General features: G+C 37.5%; 1 protein-coding gene across 2 annotated transcripts in view; it reads left to right on the forward strand.

The window, feature by feature from the left end:
• SNX29 (sorting nexin 29) overlaps window positions 1-16,121 on the forward strand; it is a 100,225-nt gene that overhangs the window by 64,994 nt on the left and 19,110 nt on the right. For both annotated transcript variants that reach the window (XR_014616542.1, XM_084216469.1), the window contains exon 20: window positions 2,228-2,367. Coding sequence is in view for 1 of the 2 variants with exons in the window: in XM_084216469.1 (XP_084072595.1) it covers window positions 2,228-2,367 (140 nt within the window). In the remaining variant the exon portion in view is untranslated. The remainder of the gene's footprint in view (window positions 1-2,227; window positions 2,368-16,121) is intronic.

The raw sequence follows: 16,121 nt of genomic DNA on the forward strand, positions 1-16,121 counted from the left end.
CCAGAAATCTCCCATGAGTCCCTGTCTTGTCTTCATCCCTCTGCAGCTGGTGGCAGCAAAGAAATGTCCCTCCAGTGGGGTGTTGTGGTGCTTTAAATTCTCAGAGAGGAGAGAGGGGAACACAAGGCTGTTCCTTGAGCCTCACCAAAGAATCCAGTGGGAACAAAAATCTTAGTGGAAAGGAAAAAAATATTAACATAGGTGCTATTCAATGCTAATTGTTTAATTAGCACTGAAGAGCATGTTTATTTATTATTATAGTTCCATTTTATGGTAATATTATGTGTTGCCATGAATTGAAAAGTTTGCTTTAACATTCCCAACAGCTTGTATAGGCTTCAGTTGCACACATTTGTCCTGCAGCAGGGCAGGGAGCACGCTCTGCTCTGCTGTGTCCCAGCAGCAGCTGCTCTCAGCTCTGGGAGCTGGGCAGGTGACCCTGCAGAGGGGCTTGGGGGGAGTTCCAACACCTCAGCTTTGTTGGTTTAATAAAGGTTGAGTTTCAGATCATTGCAACACAACCGGTGTCTATGTTGCTGAAAAAATGTGACTGATAAAAATGAAATAGGAAGGTATATAATATATAGAGTTTTTTTTATTTTCACTTAGATCTCCATTGAATTAATTTATTTGAATAATGAATACATTAATTTTTCATTACATTACTACATTGAATGAAATGTATTAATGTAGAACTGGGATGCTAAAACAGGACTGGACATCTGTGTAAATTCATACATAGAAAACAAAAATAATCTGTAAATATTTTGGAATGTCATTAATTTAATTAAACAATGTAAGCACTACTTAAGTTTTTGAAGTCTGAAAGTATGAATGTCTTCAGCAATTTCTTACATCTTACTCTGGTATGTCCCTACAATTATGTCTGATTTGTTATTCCTAAAAATATGCCTGTTCCTGGTAACCTCTAATGAGAGGCAAGAACAGAACAAAATGTCAGTGAAGGTTCTAGGAATGCTACAGCAAATTCCTCCTGAACTTGAAGGAGGATCCCTGCTTTGATGGTGTTGTTCTGTTCTATCTAGGGAAGCAATAACCTTCAGATTTGCATCCCCTGCATGGCAGCACGGGCTGAACCTTTTCCATACAATGAATTTATTCAGTGTTGTCAAATGTATTTATGGTGTTTTGTTGGCGGGTTGGTTCCCCCCCATCCCCCGCCAAGAAACAAGAATTAATTTCAATTCCTTTTCTTACAGACATAAATAATCCAGGTTGGATAGACACATCTTTTAGATAATGGTTGTTTTTGAGAGCTGTAGCTGTCTAATAATAGGTTTGGCTTCGTGCCTAAAGAACATCCTGTGACATTTAAACCAGGTGAGCTGTGCCAGCCCGCCCGAGACAGAGCGCTCTGGCTGAGCCTAAAGCATCCAGCACCTCATGTCACTGGAAACCTGTTAGAGCTCCCTGCTCCTGGGAAATGTGGCACCTTTGGATTACTGTCCATGTCACTGTCATCCCTCACAGGGAAAAGGTTTAAATGACATGGAAGTTATGGGATGCCTGACATCTTGCTAGTCATGATAAACTTTTCACTTCTAGGTCCATCAGCAGAATATGGATTTTAAAGAACTATTCTATTTATTTGGGCCAACATAGTATAAAATCCTGGATCTAAAATGCTACAGAAACTTCAGTAAATGTTTTAATGAGAGTTGTGGTATAACATTGAAAAAATCTGCTAGATGAAGACATAATCACAAAATAATTATTTAATAACGTAAAAATACTGGGCAAATACTTGTCCATTCTGGAGTTTGTGAACCCAACATCTGAAAAGTATGAACTGGGAGGACATTGTGAGAGTAAGCCAGCATTTCCTCCTGCAAAGACTGGTGATTCTGGATCTCAAAAAAAAATTGCATTAATTTTTATGCCACAGCCTCTGTGCTGCTGTTCTGCTCTGCCTCTCTAAGATTGCAGTGGTTTATGGTCCAGAGAAGACGGATTCTGCCAGAGAGAGGATCTGACATCCTGTCAGTGGATGTTTTTGTGGAACAGATTTTATTAGGATTCATGATTTTCCTTTATCTCTAAGGACAGAGTCAAGGGGTTTTTGCATATTGCCAACATATTTCTATAGCCATAATAACAGAGATCATCAAAAGATCAATTTTTATGCTTACCAGGAGTGTTTAGTTACATGATGAGGTTGAGAAACATGTTCTTTGTGCCATTTATATTTTTTCCTCTCTATTTTTAGGATGCAAAGTTTGTGGAAGAGCGACGCAAGCAGCTACAAAATTACCTAAGGAATGTAATGAACAAAATTATTCAAACTGTGCCAGAATTCACAGCCAATCCCAAAAAAGAGACACTTATTCAGCTGATGCCCTTTTTTCTGTAAGTATCTGTCAAGTACTCAAGAAAATATTAAGGTTTTTTCATCACAGATTAATTTCAAATATAATGCCAGCATCTCCAAAAATCTTTAAATCAGTGTTTTTTTTTTTTTTTAAATAGAAGGCTCCTGTTCAGATTGCAGGTGATTTTGTTATATTTAAAGAAATATATGAGAAATAGAGTATTTTTTTTCATTTAAACGGGGATTTTGAATAAAAATCACAGTGTAAAGCTTTCAGAAATATCTAAATGACTTTAAAATCTGCATCCATACATGCTCTTTAAACATTAGGTGTTTTCAATTTATTTTCTTTGGTCTTCCTTAGTTTTGTTTTGTTTTTTGCTTCTGTGGGGTTTCTATTATTTTTTAATCTTTGTTTTGGGGGATGGGGTAGAGCACTATTAGGGTCCTTACTAACCAAATAAAAAAGTCAAGCTGTTGAGCTCTTTTTAGGTGAATTTTGCAATCTGCTGTTGCATGTTTTGATTTCATTAATGTTAAAGTTGAATAACAGTTATCTATTAAGAATCTCAAACCATCACACAAGGGGTATAATCTGGTAAAACTGTCCCTTTTCCCTTTAAACTTATTTCTTCGTGTATTTGTAAATATTTAAAACTATTTAGGAAACAATACTAATGAAAATTTGTTTTTGAAAGCGGTGTTCTTTCACTAGTAATTTTTCAGAGTTTTTCAGTCCTACACCTGTACAAATTATGTATCTGTTGAACACACATTTACAGTAAGTCCTCATGTGGAATTTGCTGTCCAGGAGCCTCTGCACAGGGATTGTGCATCCATGCCTGTGAACCCATGGGTGGATTCATTTGCAGCTTCAAGACCAATTTCAAATGAATATGTTTCATCACAGCACACATATTTAGTTGTATTATTGCCTGGTCTTTTGCAGAGTGTGTCAGATTTTCAAGTTGAAATTGCATTTCAAGAAAGCTCTATTTATTAGAAAATGTAATAGATGAGTGGAAGAATGCCAAGATACATTTCGTGGCATTCATGAGTCTCCAATTTTTCTGTGGACTTGAAATCAATTTGATGAGACATCGTGCTGATGGTGTTAAAAATGGTGAAGTGATGTTTGTGGGGAAAATTTTGTGAGAGACTTGCCTTTTGCTCCCTAAGAACTTATTGTCTAGAATTTGACTTAGAGCTGAGAGATGGAGAGATGGAAATGGTTTAAAGTTCCAGGTGAGGTGCCCATATGTAGCTTTTTATTGAGCAATTTAAAATAAGTTATCTTTGACGTTGTACTTAGTTTTGCTTTTTAAAGAAGAGGGGGGCAAATACCAAATACATTTGCAATTGTAAAATGTAATTGTAAAGGCCATTCTACTCCTTCTCTTGTGGATTTTTAAAAATCTTAATACACTATTGTTACAGAAGTAATTTATGAAACTGTTTTTTGGTTCTGAGAAATGACATTTCCAGAACAGTATATTTTAATCTCCTGGCCACTTATGTCTAAGGCAGGAGGGGAGAAAAGTGTCCTATTACTCCTCAGCCCTAAACAATTGCTTTGTGATACTTAGTCTTACCTCCTTTCTAAGTGTGTAAGTAGAATTTAGATCTCATGTTTCTGTTCATTAAAAGAATTGCCAAGTATGGGGACCTGCGCAGGACGAGATTAAAATCACAATCCATGCAATGGGTTCTGCCACTGCTGCACAAGTCTGAGTGAGCACCATTTCCTTGTTATAAAACCCAAACTCTATTTCTTCTAATAAATGTAATATAGGGAGAGATTCAATCAATTTCACAGAAAGAGCAAAGTTTTATTGAGAGCACATTTAAGTTCCAGTATTCTATGGGTACAGTTTAGTTAGTGAAGCATTGTGTTACAAAATAATGCAGTTATCTCTAAGGAGAGAGATTTGCTGAAAGAAATTGGCTAACACCATTTTTCACCCATTCCTAAACACCTCTGTGATGCACTGCACTGCTGCTAACATTGATATGGGTGTTCCACAGGTGGCAAAAAGACTTTGTTTTTAGAGGTTTTTTTTAATTTGGCAATTTCTTAATTCTTGACACATTGCATGAGATGATGGACTGGAATGTGCTGTGATATCTGGACATCATGGCAAAGATTCTGTTCCTACTTGTATCTGTGAATTATTTCCTGAGAACTTTTTCTTATATAACGTGTATCAGCATTCTCTCTTGGCTAGAGTAGATAGTTTTCTCAGGGAATACTAGTGGGATTCTGGAAAAATTCAGCTGTTGAGCAAAATAACTACATTCTTCATCTACAGCAGCAGACAAAATGGCTTTTTAATGCATTTTACTACTGAAATATCAAACTCTTCTGCAGCTACAGCAGCAGCATTAAATTAATAAAAAGAACCTTTCTAAAATGTGCTCCTTCTATCAGTGTCTGAAAGTGCCATCATTTCTAGGCTATTTGAACTCTCCATGGCCTTTATTATCTTAGAGTCATGACCTGGCACTTCTGGGGCTTTAAAAAGCATCTGAAAGAAAATCCATTTCAGTTCCACTTCAGATTGCCAACTTCCCCAGTATTATCTTTCCATAATGGATTTTGAGCTTCATCAACAGGAGATCTGCAATATCTTGGAGTCTGTGAATTGTTTATTACTTTAATCAGTTGTAACCTTTGTACTGTACTTGCAATCCTTCTTTTCTGTTAGGTTTAATAATATTTTACTATAAACCACTGTAAATCCTTACAGAAATTCAGATATATTTAATTTTTCCTCTGTAGCACAAATGTATGTACAGTTAGTTGCATCTTTATGTGTGAGGGAGTAATTACAAAACATTGAGGTATTAGTCCTAGGACTGTGCTGTAGGCAGTAGTTGTACCTCAGTCTGGGAAAAAAAATTACAGTCTTGGTATGCATAAAAAATCTCCAGAGCATTAGATTTGTCTGTCAGGATGTGTGGGGATAGAAGGTAAGAAAATAAAGATAGTGCAGAAGGTAATCTCACCCCTGAGGAGTTGCAGCTGAACTAACTACCAAAGATGAGGAACAGACCTGCCCTTAACAGGCCACAGCTGTGTCCAGTGAGGATGAGTGCTGTGAAAGAGTGGGTCAGCTGGGAGAGGAGAGAGCTGGAGTTTGCTGGCTGTGCTGTGAGGAAGGAGTCAGTGCTGTGAGGAGCTGCCCATCAGAAATCACCAAGGGGGTATGGGAGCTGTGCAGTAAGATGACAACATTAGGAAGCAATGAAATGTAAAATTTAAAAAAAAAAATTATTTGGTCCTATAGAATTTCTTCTGACTGCACAATTACATGACCAGGCTGCAGTGTGCAAATGAAAAATCCCATGAAAGTTGTGTCTGATTAAGCATCCTATGGATAGAAATTACAGGGTCAGTTTTAATTAATCACTTTAAAGACCAGATTGTAGTCTTAAAATATGATTATGGTGAGCAGAATATAAGATGAATATCTCTAAGACTGAATCCTCTGTTAATGAATATTGCCTAAAATTTTTATTGTTTGGGGATTCCTCCCTTTTAAGTGCAGTGGTTCCATTCAATCAGGCACAGATCTGACCAGGAAGAACATTTACATTGCCTGGCACTCTTACAGAGGAAGGAATTTTTTTTTAATTTTGAAACTCAGCTAACAGTTTGCAGTACAATGATGTGATGAGTTTGCTACATTTCTTCCCATCATGGTATCAAATAGTCCTGGTGAGTCATGGAAGTGTCTCTTGTTCTGAATCCTTGTGCGTGAACTGTCATTAATGTATTTCTTCTGTTGTCAGTCTCTACCACTTATAATCTCAGTTTGTATCATTTTCAGTTTTGATTCTGTGTTAGCTCAGTCACAGGATTGGTCAAAGTGTTTCCCTTAGAGTCCACTTTCATGTCTTAATATAAAAAGTAGATTCTGACTCTGCTAATTTCTGTTTACATGCTGAATAAAAAATTCTTTGCAGTAGTAAAATTGACATCAAAAGATAAATTTTCAGTCCATGTGGAGCAATACCTAAATCAAGAATTGGCACTGCTGAATTAGATTGCTACATCTGTTTAGCTGGTGAAGGCCTTTCTGCTAATACTTACTAAATGAACATTTATTTGCACTTATTGGTTCACTATGGATAAACAAAGCTGGCTATAACAAGTGCAGTTGTGTTTTAATCACATTTTTATGTGAAAAATTATCACCCACTATTAGCTCTCTGTAAATATATATAAAATCAGGAGGGACCTTTGTCAACAAGAATCACATTTCTTTGGACTATATAATTGAGTCTTTCAATATAAATCTTTATATAGATTGTACAATTTCAAGTATGTAAGAAGCTAAAAGCTTGAAAAGTTGAGAAAAAGTATTCTGCAGTTCTGTGATGGTCCAACTTTCTCTCTCTGGTTTCTGTATCAATTGTCCTAGTTTTTTAAAAGAGATTTGCTTTCCAACGTCCTCACAATGGGCACAAACTGAAATGCAGGAAAAGTAATAAAACCCCCTTTTTACCCACTGTGAGGGAGATGGAAGCCTCCAGCAAGCCCAGAGCTTGCTGACACTCCTTGCTTGGATTTGGCAGGACCCAGCCCTGGGCAGCCCTGTGGGGATTGGCTCAGTGATCCCCATGGGTGCCTTCCAACCTCAGATCTTCTGTAAATCTGGAATATAATCTTGAGTTGTGTTTTACATCCACCCTGGACAAAGAAGTGTTGACTAAATTACAGCTGCTCACACAATGTTTGTTACCTGTGAGCAAAGCAAAGTCTGAGCATGGGAAGCTCCTCCAACACAGACTCCACCTGGTAGCTGTGCAGAGCTCTTCAGTAGGAATAGTCCCACTTTGCTGGTTCTTTTGCATTGGCAGTGCAAATATTTGGATAAAAATGCATGCAAAAATGGTATAAACACAATTTGGTGAATGTTTTCCTGGATTGCTGTGCTAAGTACTTTTCTATCTCATATTGCAGGCCACAGGTAAATGCTACACTGGTTTCTAAATAACAATTTTATGTTCTGCTGAGCTGCAAAGCTGGACATTTATTCCCTTGTGGGAGCTGCTCAGATGCTTTAACAAAAGCAAGGAATCTGCTCAGTAAATCATCAGCAGGTTCTGTTGTCTGCAGGATGTATTTGAACACCAAAGGAGTCATCAGTTCTTTGTGATGATTAGAGGATTGTAATTTAAAAAAAATATGTTGTCTCCATTTCCCCTGGGTGACATTACTAGGAGCATATTTGATAGCAGAAGTTGTGTTCTTAGGTGTTTTGTGTCATTTGTCTTTGAGTCACCAAGTTAAATTGTAGTGAAAAAAAATACTATTTCTACCTCTTTCTCATTTTGTCAAATGCTTCCACTCTCTTAGAAGGTAAAGTTATGAGAAATGTGATGGAGAGAGAATGATAGGCAAATTTCAGTGCCAGCCAATCAGCAAACTCAAACAAGAATGTCATCCTGGGAATACTCCTCTCAGATTTATTTAGCACTAAGCAGTGTTTGAAGGCAAGTATCTGCTTTTGGTCTTGCAGACAATGAAATTAAAATACTGTAGAAGAATAGATGTTTGTTCTGAAAGAATTGAAGAATTTTGGTTTGGTTTGGATTTGGCAGTTTTCTCATCTCTGTTTCAGTTGCACCTGTCAGTGTGTCATTGAGAACATTTAAGTGTATATATTAGAGGTATTATGAGAGATAAAAAGAACATTAGCTTCTCTACAATACCATTGCAAGTATTAAAATGTTTCTGCCAAGTAGGAATGAAATAAATCTTCTAGGAAAGTTCCTGTGAGGCACCCGTAAATATAGTATTTCTGGGTTCATTTTAAAGAAAGTGACAATTGACCCTTTCAAAGTCAGGTCTGAGATTCTTTAGAGGGATAAAAACATTTGCTCAAGACTCAGTTAACTACAGATTAGTGCGACAATTATATTTCATTCAATAACTTCACCCCCACACCACAAGGGATAGGTCATGTACAGCAGATGTGGCACAGTTTTAGTGTAAAGAATGGACCTAAACCTTTTCACAGAAAGAAGAATATTAGTTAAAACAAGATTTTTGGATACACAGACATGAATATATTTGCATATGAAGATAGAGGTGTGACTGTTGTGCTGTTATTGCATCTACAGATAAACAATAAGATGAAAAGCAAACAAGCAATCCCTGAAATGCTGTAAAACATTTGATGAAAAATAAGGAAGTTTTAAATACAATTTTGAATTGGTTGATTTCTCAAAAACTGAGTTGGTGATGGCATGATACTTCTTAAACAGAAGCAGAGGACACAGTTTGAAACTATGTCAGGGAAGGGATAGGTTGGATATTAGGAAAAATTTTTTCACTGAAAGAAGAATAAAGTACTGGGATGCTCTTCCCAGGCAGGTGGTAGAATCAGCATCTCTGGATGTGTTTAAAAAAAGACTGGACATGGCACTTGGTGCTATAGTCTAGCTGAGGTGTTAGGGCACAGGTTGGACTTGATGATCTTAGAGGTCTCTTCCAACCTGATGATTCTGTGAACCAGCAAGGTGCACATCTGTGCCTTCTACTGGAATGAAAGGCAGCACTCAGCTGAAGCACCCTGCAGTGCAGTGCCAGGTTGGTGCTGGGTTGCAGCCCTGAGGGGGCAGCCTGTGCTGGGCACTGCCTGGCTCCAGTGCCTCCTCAGCACACCCCAGGTATGCTGTGGAACAGGAATCAGCTCTCTGATAGAATACAGGAGGCGCTCTGGAATAAAATTTATATGAACAAACTTGAAATAGCATTTGCTTAAATATGGGACTTCTAATTAGTAAAGCATCTTCTAATGCCTGAAACATGCTAATGAAACTAATTTATTGCTATGTTAATTGATTGATCTAATGTAGAGACATTGCACAATATTTATCTTTCAGTTGAACTGTGTTGCCAAGCACTGATGATTGTTGAAGTAAAAATATCTTAGTTACCTAAAGTTTGATTATCATGTGCAGGTAATGCAGGAAGTTTCAGTGCAAAAATGTGATATTCTTTTGTGGAATTTTTGTTGATGGTAGAATTAAAATACTTGATTTTGAGTGGATTGTTTTTAACAAACATAGAGTTGTCTCACTGTTATTCTTGGGTTCTGCATTCCTCACTTTGTAACTGACAGTTTTGGTTTTAGTCTTTCATAACCTATGATGCTTGACATCAGACTTAAAAAAAGCATCATGCATGTTTTGATCTAAGTGAAATGTGAAGAAGTAGGGCAAAAACTGTTTGGTCAAAGTATATGAAAATTCTAGCTTTCATCTCTTTCATCTCTTCAATTCTTCTGTAAGAATTGCCTGTTGTGTTGTGTTCTGTGGTTTTGCACATATTGAAGATGTGTATTACCTGGCATTCTTCAAATGTCTTAAATTTTCCTTTCCCTGCTCAGGGTAGTTGAGAGGGAAAAGAGGAAAGAAAAAAATACATCAGGAGGAATAGAAAGAATGATAAAGTGGGCAAGCAAATGCAGGAATAAAGAGACATGGGATGCTTGATGTTAAAAATAAGAGGAGTTGAGTACAGTAAGTACCTATGGATAAACACCTATGGTGCTTTAGGCTTACTAGAATCATTTGGCTTTATACAGCTGGTTTTATCCAAACAAATGAAGATGATATGATTGTAGGTTTTCATTTTACAATGGATCTATCTGGGCTTTGACAGGTGATTTGTGAAATAATTAAAGCTTTGTATAGGAGTTGAAAGACTGAAACACATTCCCATTGATTATTCAAGTCTGTCAGGGAGCATTTACTGCAACTCTGCTGCTGCTTTGAACAGGGCTGAGAGCTGTCCTGCATCCTCTGATTTTGTTCTTACCAGGGGTTTGTCTTTTTAAATGGTTGGAACAGGTTCTAAAATCTCTGACCTCTGCTAGGGAAAGGTAGTTATTGTGTCAATACCATTAATAGCAGTCACAGTCTTCACACAGTTGCTGCAGATGGAAATATATTCCAAATACCCATCAGCACTTAAGATATTTGCTGACTTCAACTTGGTTGTGCTGTTAGTAGTTTTACAGAAGTTAGCAGTCAAGTAACTGCTCACTGGAATTTAAATGACATTTTTCTGATTAGGAAGAATATTTTGCATAGTCCCTATTGATTTGCATGAGGCATATAGAATAACCAACAAGATATGCCTTTTGTATCAAAACCTTGTAATCTTTTACATGTCAGATAAAAACTAAAAGTCAAAATTTGGAGTCAGAATATATGTTTTGATATCTTTAAAACTATTTTGTAGTTACTGATTGTCTTCTCAATTGTTAAAGTAAAAAGGGCTAGAAAATCTGTTTGGTTTTCTTAGTTCTTTATTCCTCTCAGCTGCATTTCTATAGGTTGTTTCTTTTCCAGCAGGTGGTCTTATTAAATTTGCCAGCAGTGCCCAATGCAAATAAGTTTTATTCAGGTGAAAGGATCTGTTTATGTCTCTTGAAGTTTTTTTCTTTTTGCTCCCAATTTCTTGCTCTCACTTGCATTTTCTCAGTCTTGCAGTTTTAAGGCACCAGTGAGTCACAAGTGTTTGAGTATTCAGAAGTACAATTGAAAGGACTTAGTCCTGCAGGGATGGGTAATAGTGAAAGTATTACAGAAATACATCCCTGTAAACTCACCCTAATGAAACACCTCAGTGTTGCAGTGTTCCAGGACTGAGACACCTCAAGGGAAAGGTGTTTGTCATTTTTGTCTTGGTGTGATCTCAGTAAAGCTGGGGTGCCCTTCAGCAGCTCCATAATGCTGAAGGGGTTTATGTATTGTATTTATTGCCCCAGTATTGAGCCTTACCATAAAATAAAAAAGAATTACTTCACTTTGAAATAGTGTGACTTACACTAATTACCATCTCAATAAAGACAGTGAGACTTGCTTTGCTGAGTTAATTGCTATGAATTGTTCAACAGGCCTCACAAATAGGTGTTTATGAGCATATTTCCATCAATTAGATTTTTATCATGCTTCTTTATATTCAGAGTGACCTTTACAGTGCTTATGAGAAGAATAATTTAGTGCATACTGTACAAGGATTGAATACTCTCCAGTTACCACTGGAAACATTTGAGGGCTTGTGATCTTTACAGTCACCTTGGAATAAACTTTTGTTTAATGCTGCCTGAGAAAATAAGAATTATGTTTAAAATTACTGAAACAAATGACAGAGTGGCTGTGCTATGATATTTCTTTTGCATGTGTAGGAATGTACAGGAAATAGTCTCCATTGCATTGGGTGAAAAAATGGGACAAAAATAGAAAGCAAGTAGATTGACAGCAACAGTTATAAAGCACTTTGTGTGTTGCTAACTGATGAATATTGGTTTCCTTTATAATCACACAATTAATAAAGCTCTGGAACAGAAAGTATGTTGAAAACAGCCATGGTCAATGTAAGAGCAAACTTCAGTGCTGTACAGAAGGAGCTTTTAACTGTGCTGTGCTTTCTGTGATGTTCAATTCCCATCTGTCTTTTGCAAGGAAATGGCTGGAACAGGATGTTTTTGAATGTTTTTTATTTTTATTTTTTTTTCATTGGGCCCTATGAATTCTATCATCACTTTCTATCCTTTTTGCTCTGAGTTATCAACAGGCTTTGTAATGAAGGATCATTCTGAGGGATGAGTTGTGATTCTCAGCAGCACATCCTTCTTCCTTGCTCCTTTGCTGCTTGCCAACAAACTCAGAAAGTCTTAGCAAAAGACAGGGTTTCTAAACTCTGGGGTTTGTGAACTTGTAGCAGTACAAGAAGATAGTAAGATTTTTCTGATAAAAGACCACAGAGCCAGTTCAGTTTTGTGTCATTACAGCAGTGATCCTGTTTCCTTGGTTACAAGTCACATGCACTCCCTTGTTGAAAGTGAATTCTTTATACATTCAAGCATTTCTGCACTGAGCAGGTGTTTCTGAAATTGGCTCTGGAGCCAGGAAAGAAAGTTTCACTTTGGAGGTTGGGCACACCATTCCTGTCAGCATATTTGCTGTGCACTCATGTCTGGCAGGGAGTTGCCAAGGTGGATTTGGTGAGCTAAATCAGAAACTGTTTCTAATTTTAAACACACAGAAAAAGCCTGCTTCTATTTTGCCCATACCTAACTAATAAACAATAGATCCAATATTTTTAAAAGCTCCTTATGCCATTTTTGGATCTGGAACAAATTTTTGCATCTGGGCTATGAAAAGTGGAATCCTGGAAATGCTAATATAGTTAAGTGTGCAGGACTTCAAAGTCCTGTCCTCATTCTTGATAGCATGAAAGGACTTTACTGTAAGATAAAGTATGGAACAATCAGTTTACTTTTTTTTTTTTTTTTTTTTGCTTTCAGCTATGTTGACAGCCATCCTTAGACCTTTTCTTTTCTGTTAGTGTGGTGTGGTTGTCCTAAGTGAGTAAAATAATAAAGATGTTCTTGTCAGATGAGCCATATGACAGCTGCACCTGAATTCAAATATAGAATTGCTGCACCTTTCTTGTAAGCACTGTGGTTTCTACCAATATTCTCACTTTACTCCCTTCTGATTATCAGCACTGGTTAATATATTGAATTAATGACATACAGGAATAGAATTTAACCCACGAAGATGTCATTATCATAACATGTTAAAGGGCACAGCACAGTGTCAAGGTGTTAGTTTAAATTAATTTAACAGCGGTGCATAAAATAGGAAGAGTCCAGACTGCAGTAGTGCAGTTGTTCACCAGAGTCATTCTTTTAACTGGAGTGACTTGGTCAGTAGGAACTTTCAAATGAAGTTTTCAGCCTGGAGGAGTGTACTGCTGAAAATACTGGAATTATTCACAAAATATATTTGGGAAGGTAGAGCAATAGAATAAAAATTTGTCAAGTACTGAGTAGGATTTGCTGAGGATTTACTGAGCTTGGGCAGTGTCACACTGTGATTGAGGTCTGGGTGGCTGAAAACCAGAGTGAGTCAACAGGGACTTGAGGCCTATATTGTAATAAAGGAAATGTGGAACAAGGGCAAACTGAAACATGAACAGGTGAATTGATTTGAAAGAGATAACTTGATGTTGTTAATGCAGGAGGGAATTGGTTTCCATGGGGAGCTGTGGGAATGATGATTTCTGGACAACAGAGGTTTGACTCACCAACATAGAATCAACTTAGCTCAGGACTTTGTGGAGAGAATAATTGGGCATAAACGGGAGCAAACAGTAGCTGGGTTTTAGCGGGTAACAGTCTTGTGGCTGTCAGTGTGAATTATTATAGAAAGAAAACTGAAGAAAGTAGGGAATACAAGAATAAATGAGTTGAATAAGAGTAGAGGAGTGCTGTAAAATATAATAGGAGCAAGACACTGAGTGAGACAGTTTGGATTGATTGAAGAGAATGTACGTTAAAATGAGGTGAAAAGGGAAAATGGTGGAAAAGAATGCAAAAAAAGAGAGCACTTACACAGGATTTATGTTACTTTACTGCGTTTTATGCACACAGAGAAGAAGCCATTTCATTAGAAGGGTATTGGGATTTTCTTTCATTTTTTGAAACAGCATTGGTAGCTGAGCTAGCAACCAGAGGTGTTCACCATAGGCACAGAATTTGTATTTAAACACTACTGTAGGAAGGTATTCTGTCTTCTGAAAACAAGCCTTGAACAAAATATGCATGAGTGGTTCTGGTATTTTATAATATTCTTAGAGTGTATAAAGGTGCAGCTCCATGTAGGATGTTGGGGTGAGAAGGTCAGGTGCAGTGAGCATTCTGCATTCACTGCTGCTCCATGTGCAGAGCAATGTCAGTGCCTCCCTCTGCTTGGGTTATCTGACCAGCTTGGTGGGCATTCGGTTCTCTGTGTGCTGGGACAAAAGTGCCGCTCATCCTTTAATCCTCAGCTCTGTAAGCTTCCATTCTCTCAATTTCATAGCCTGAATATCTTTTTGTGAAGTGCCTTCAGCATAATTCAGGATGATTTTTTTTAAGTACTGGAAACTTGGAAAATGCACGGGCAATCATCTTCTGTCTTCAACTTCATTGTCTGCATACTTTAAAATCACTTTTTGCTCATATAAACATTTAGTAGATTCTGAGGTAATTTGTGTGTTGATCCTTTCTATTCCAGCAGTGTATGTACTTTACTCATCCTGAAACCCTAGAATCTGGATTTCCTCAGTAGGAAGCAATTTCTTTGTGCAGTTCTAAAACTGCTGCAACTGTTCATTGGTATCAGGATAGTGTTAGCAGTTATATGAAATTAAGAAATGTGCATGTGTGGGGCACACACAAATACTTACAAAATCAAATCCAAGTATTTTAATAATACTTACAATGCAGATATTTGTGATATTGTCTGTGTCAGTTTACTGTGCTCATCCTCCAGGCCTAAGGCCTGAACTCTGTGGAAGGATATAAGCAGAGGTCCATGTGCCTTGGGGAGCCAACCCCAGGGGACAGGGGCCCCTCTTGGGGCTGTGCTTGGCTGGGAGCACGTTGGCACCTTGGGCTTGCTGTGGTTTTGCCTTTTAGCTGTGGCTGCTGCTCAGTCTGTGCCACAGCAGCTCTGCCAGGCGCAGAGCCTCAGTCTGCCTGGCAGCTCCACTTCCCAGGCAGTCTGTTCTGCAGCTCTGTGCTGGGTTCAAGAGCTCTTGGTGCTGTGTTTGTCTCCATAAGCAATGCCACGGTGTTGCGCCTATGTCTTGGATAAAGCAAATGCATGTTTTAGTTCTCGTGCAGAATAATGAATCAAGAGTTGCATAACCATGAAAACAGTCAAATACAAACCAATGTCTGTAAACCTGCTCTCCATTACCCTCCTAGTTTGCATCTGATTACTGACAACTGTAGAACATTGACATCAAAATTTTCATGTTTGAAGGAGTTTGACATCTCTACAAGATTGATAAAAACTTTCCTAGTGAGCACATAGAACATATTTCTAATTGAATAGCAAAAAAATATGACACAGCATTTTGTTTCTTCTTCCCTTCAAATAATAGTAATTATTAAAGATTTAGATTCTGTTTTGTTCATTAACAAGTATACATAATTTGTAAAGGAAGCTAGCCAGTGAAAGTAAGCTTTTACTTTCTTTGCAATTGTCTAGTTATTTCCTTTTACTAGGTAAACCAGTTTCTGGCATGATTGTCTGAGTAGAATTATTTTTAAAAAATTGCTTCAATGAGACACCTAATTTAATGAAAAAGAGTTTTATTTTCTATGTGTTATCCTTATTTTTCTAGTAAATGGGGCTAGACATGTCTGGACAGTTTATTTCCCCGTTATCCTCTCTGTCTGTAACAATTTGCTCCATTATTCTGCTGGAATTGACTTTTTCAGAGCAGGAGAGCACAGAGGAGTTTGCAGCTGGGTCAATCAATAGCTGAGAATGTGCTAAAATGCTGGGACTATAAGGAAGTGCAGATGCCTCTGTGTTTTTGCTGTCCTTGCTGTATGATAGTGTTTACCTTCCAGCATGTGGGACCTCTCATACTTTGAACTACCAAGACTGTGTCTTTTTGTCCCTTTTCAATCAAAGCCCCCCAAATTAATACCATGTTTTAAAATAGGCGCTGAATTTGCAATATAAAAAGCCCACAAACATATAGAATTATGTTGCATTGTAATGCATATTTTGATGTGCTATCCAGGTCATCAAAGAGCACCAGACTGGCAAAAAAAAATAAAAATCAAAGTGAATATCTTAATTTGGTGTGAAGATAATTTTCTTCTCAGTATATTTTTTTAAGCTGCTGAGCAGGTGAGAGTACACTAAATTGCCTCTGTATGACTGCATAATGGGACATGTGGATGGTAGGAGCCATTTACTGCAT

The sequence above is a fragment of the Fringilla coelebs genome, assembly GCF_963513975.1.
Source record: "Fringilla coelebs genome assembly, chromosome: 16".
Lineage (NCBI taxonomy): Eukaryota > Metazoa > Chordata > Aves > Passeriformes > Fringillidae > Fringilla > Fringilla coelebs.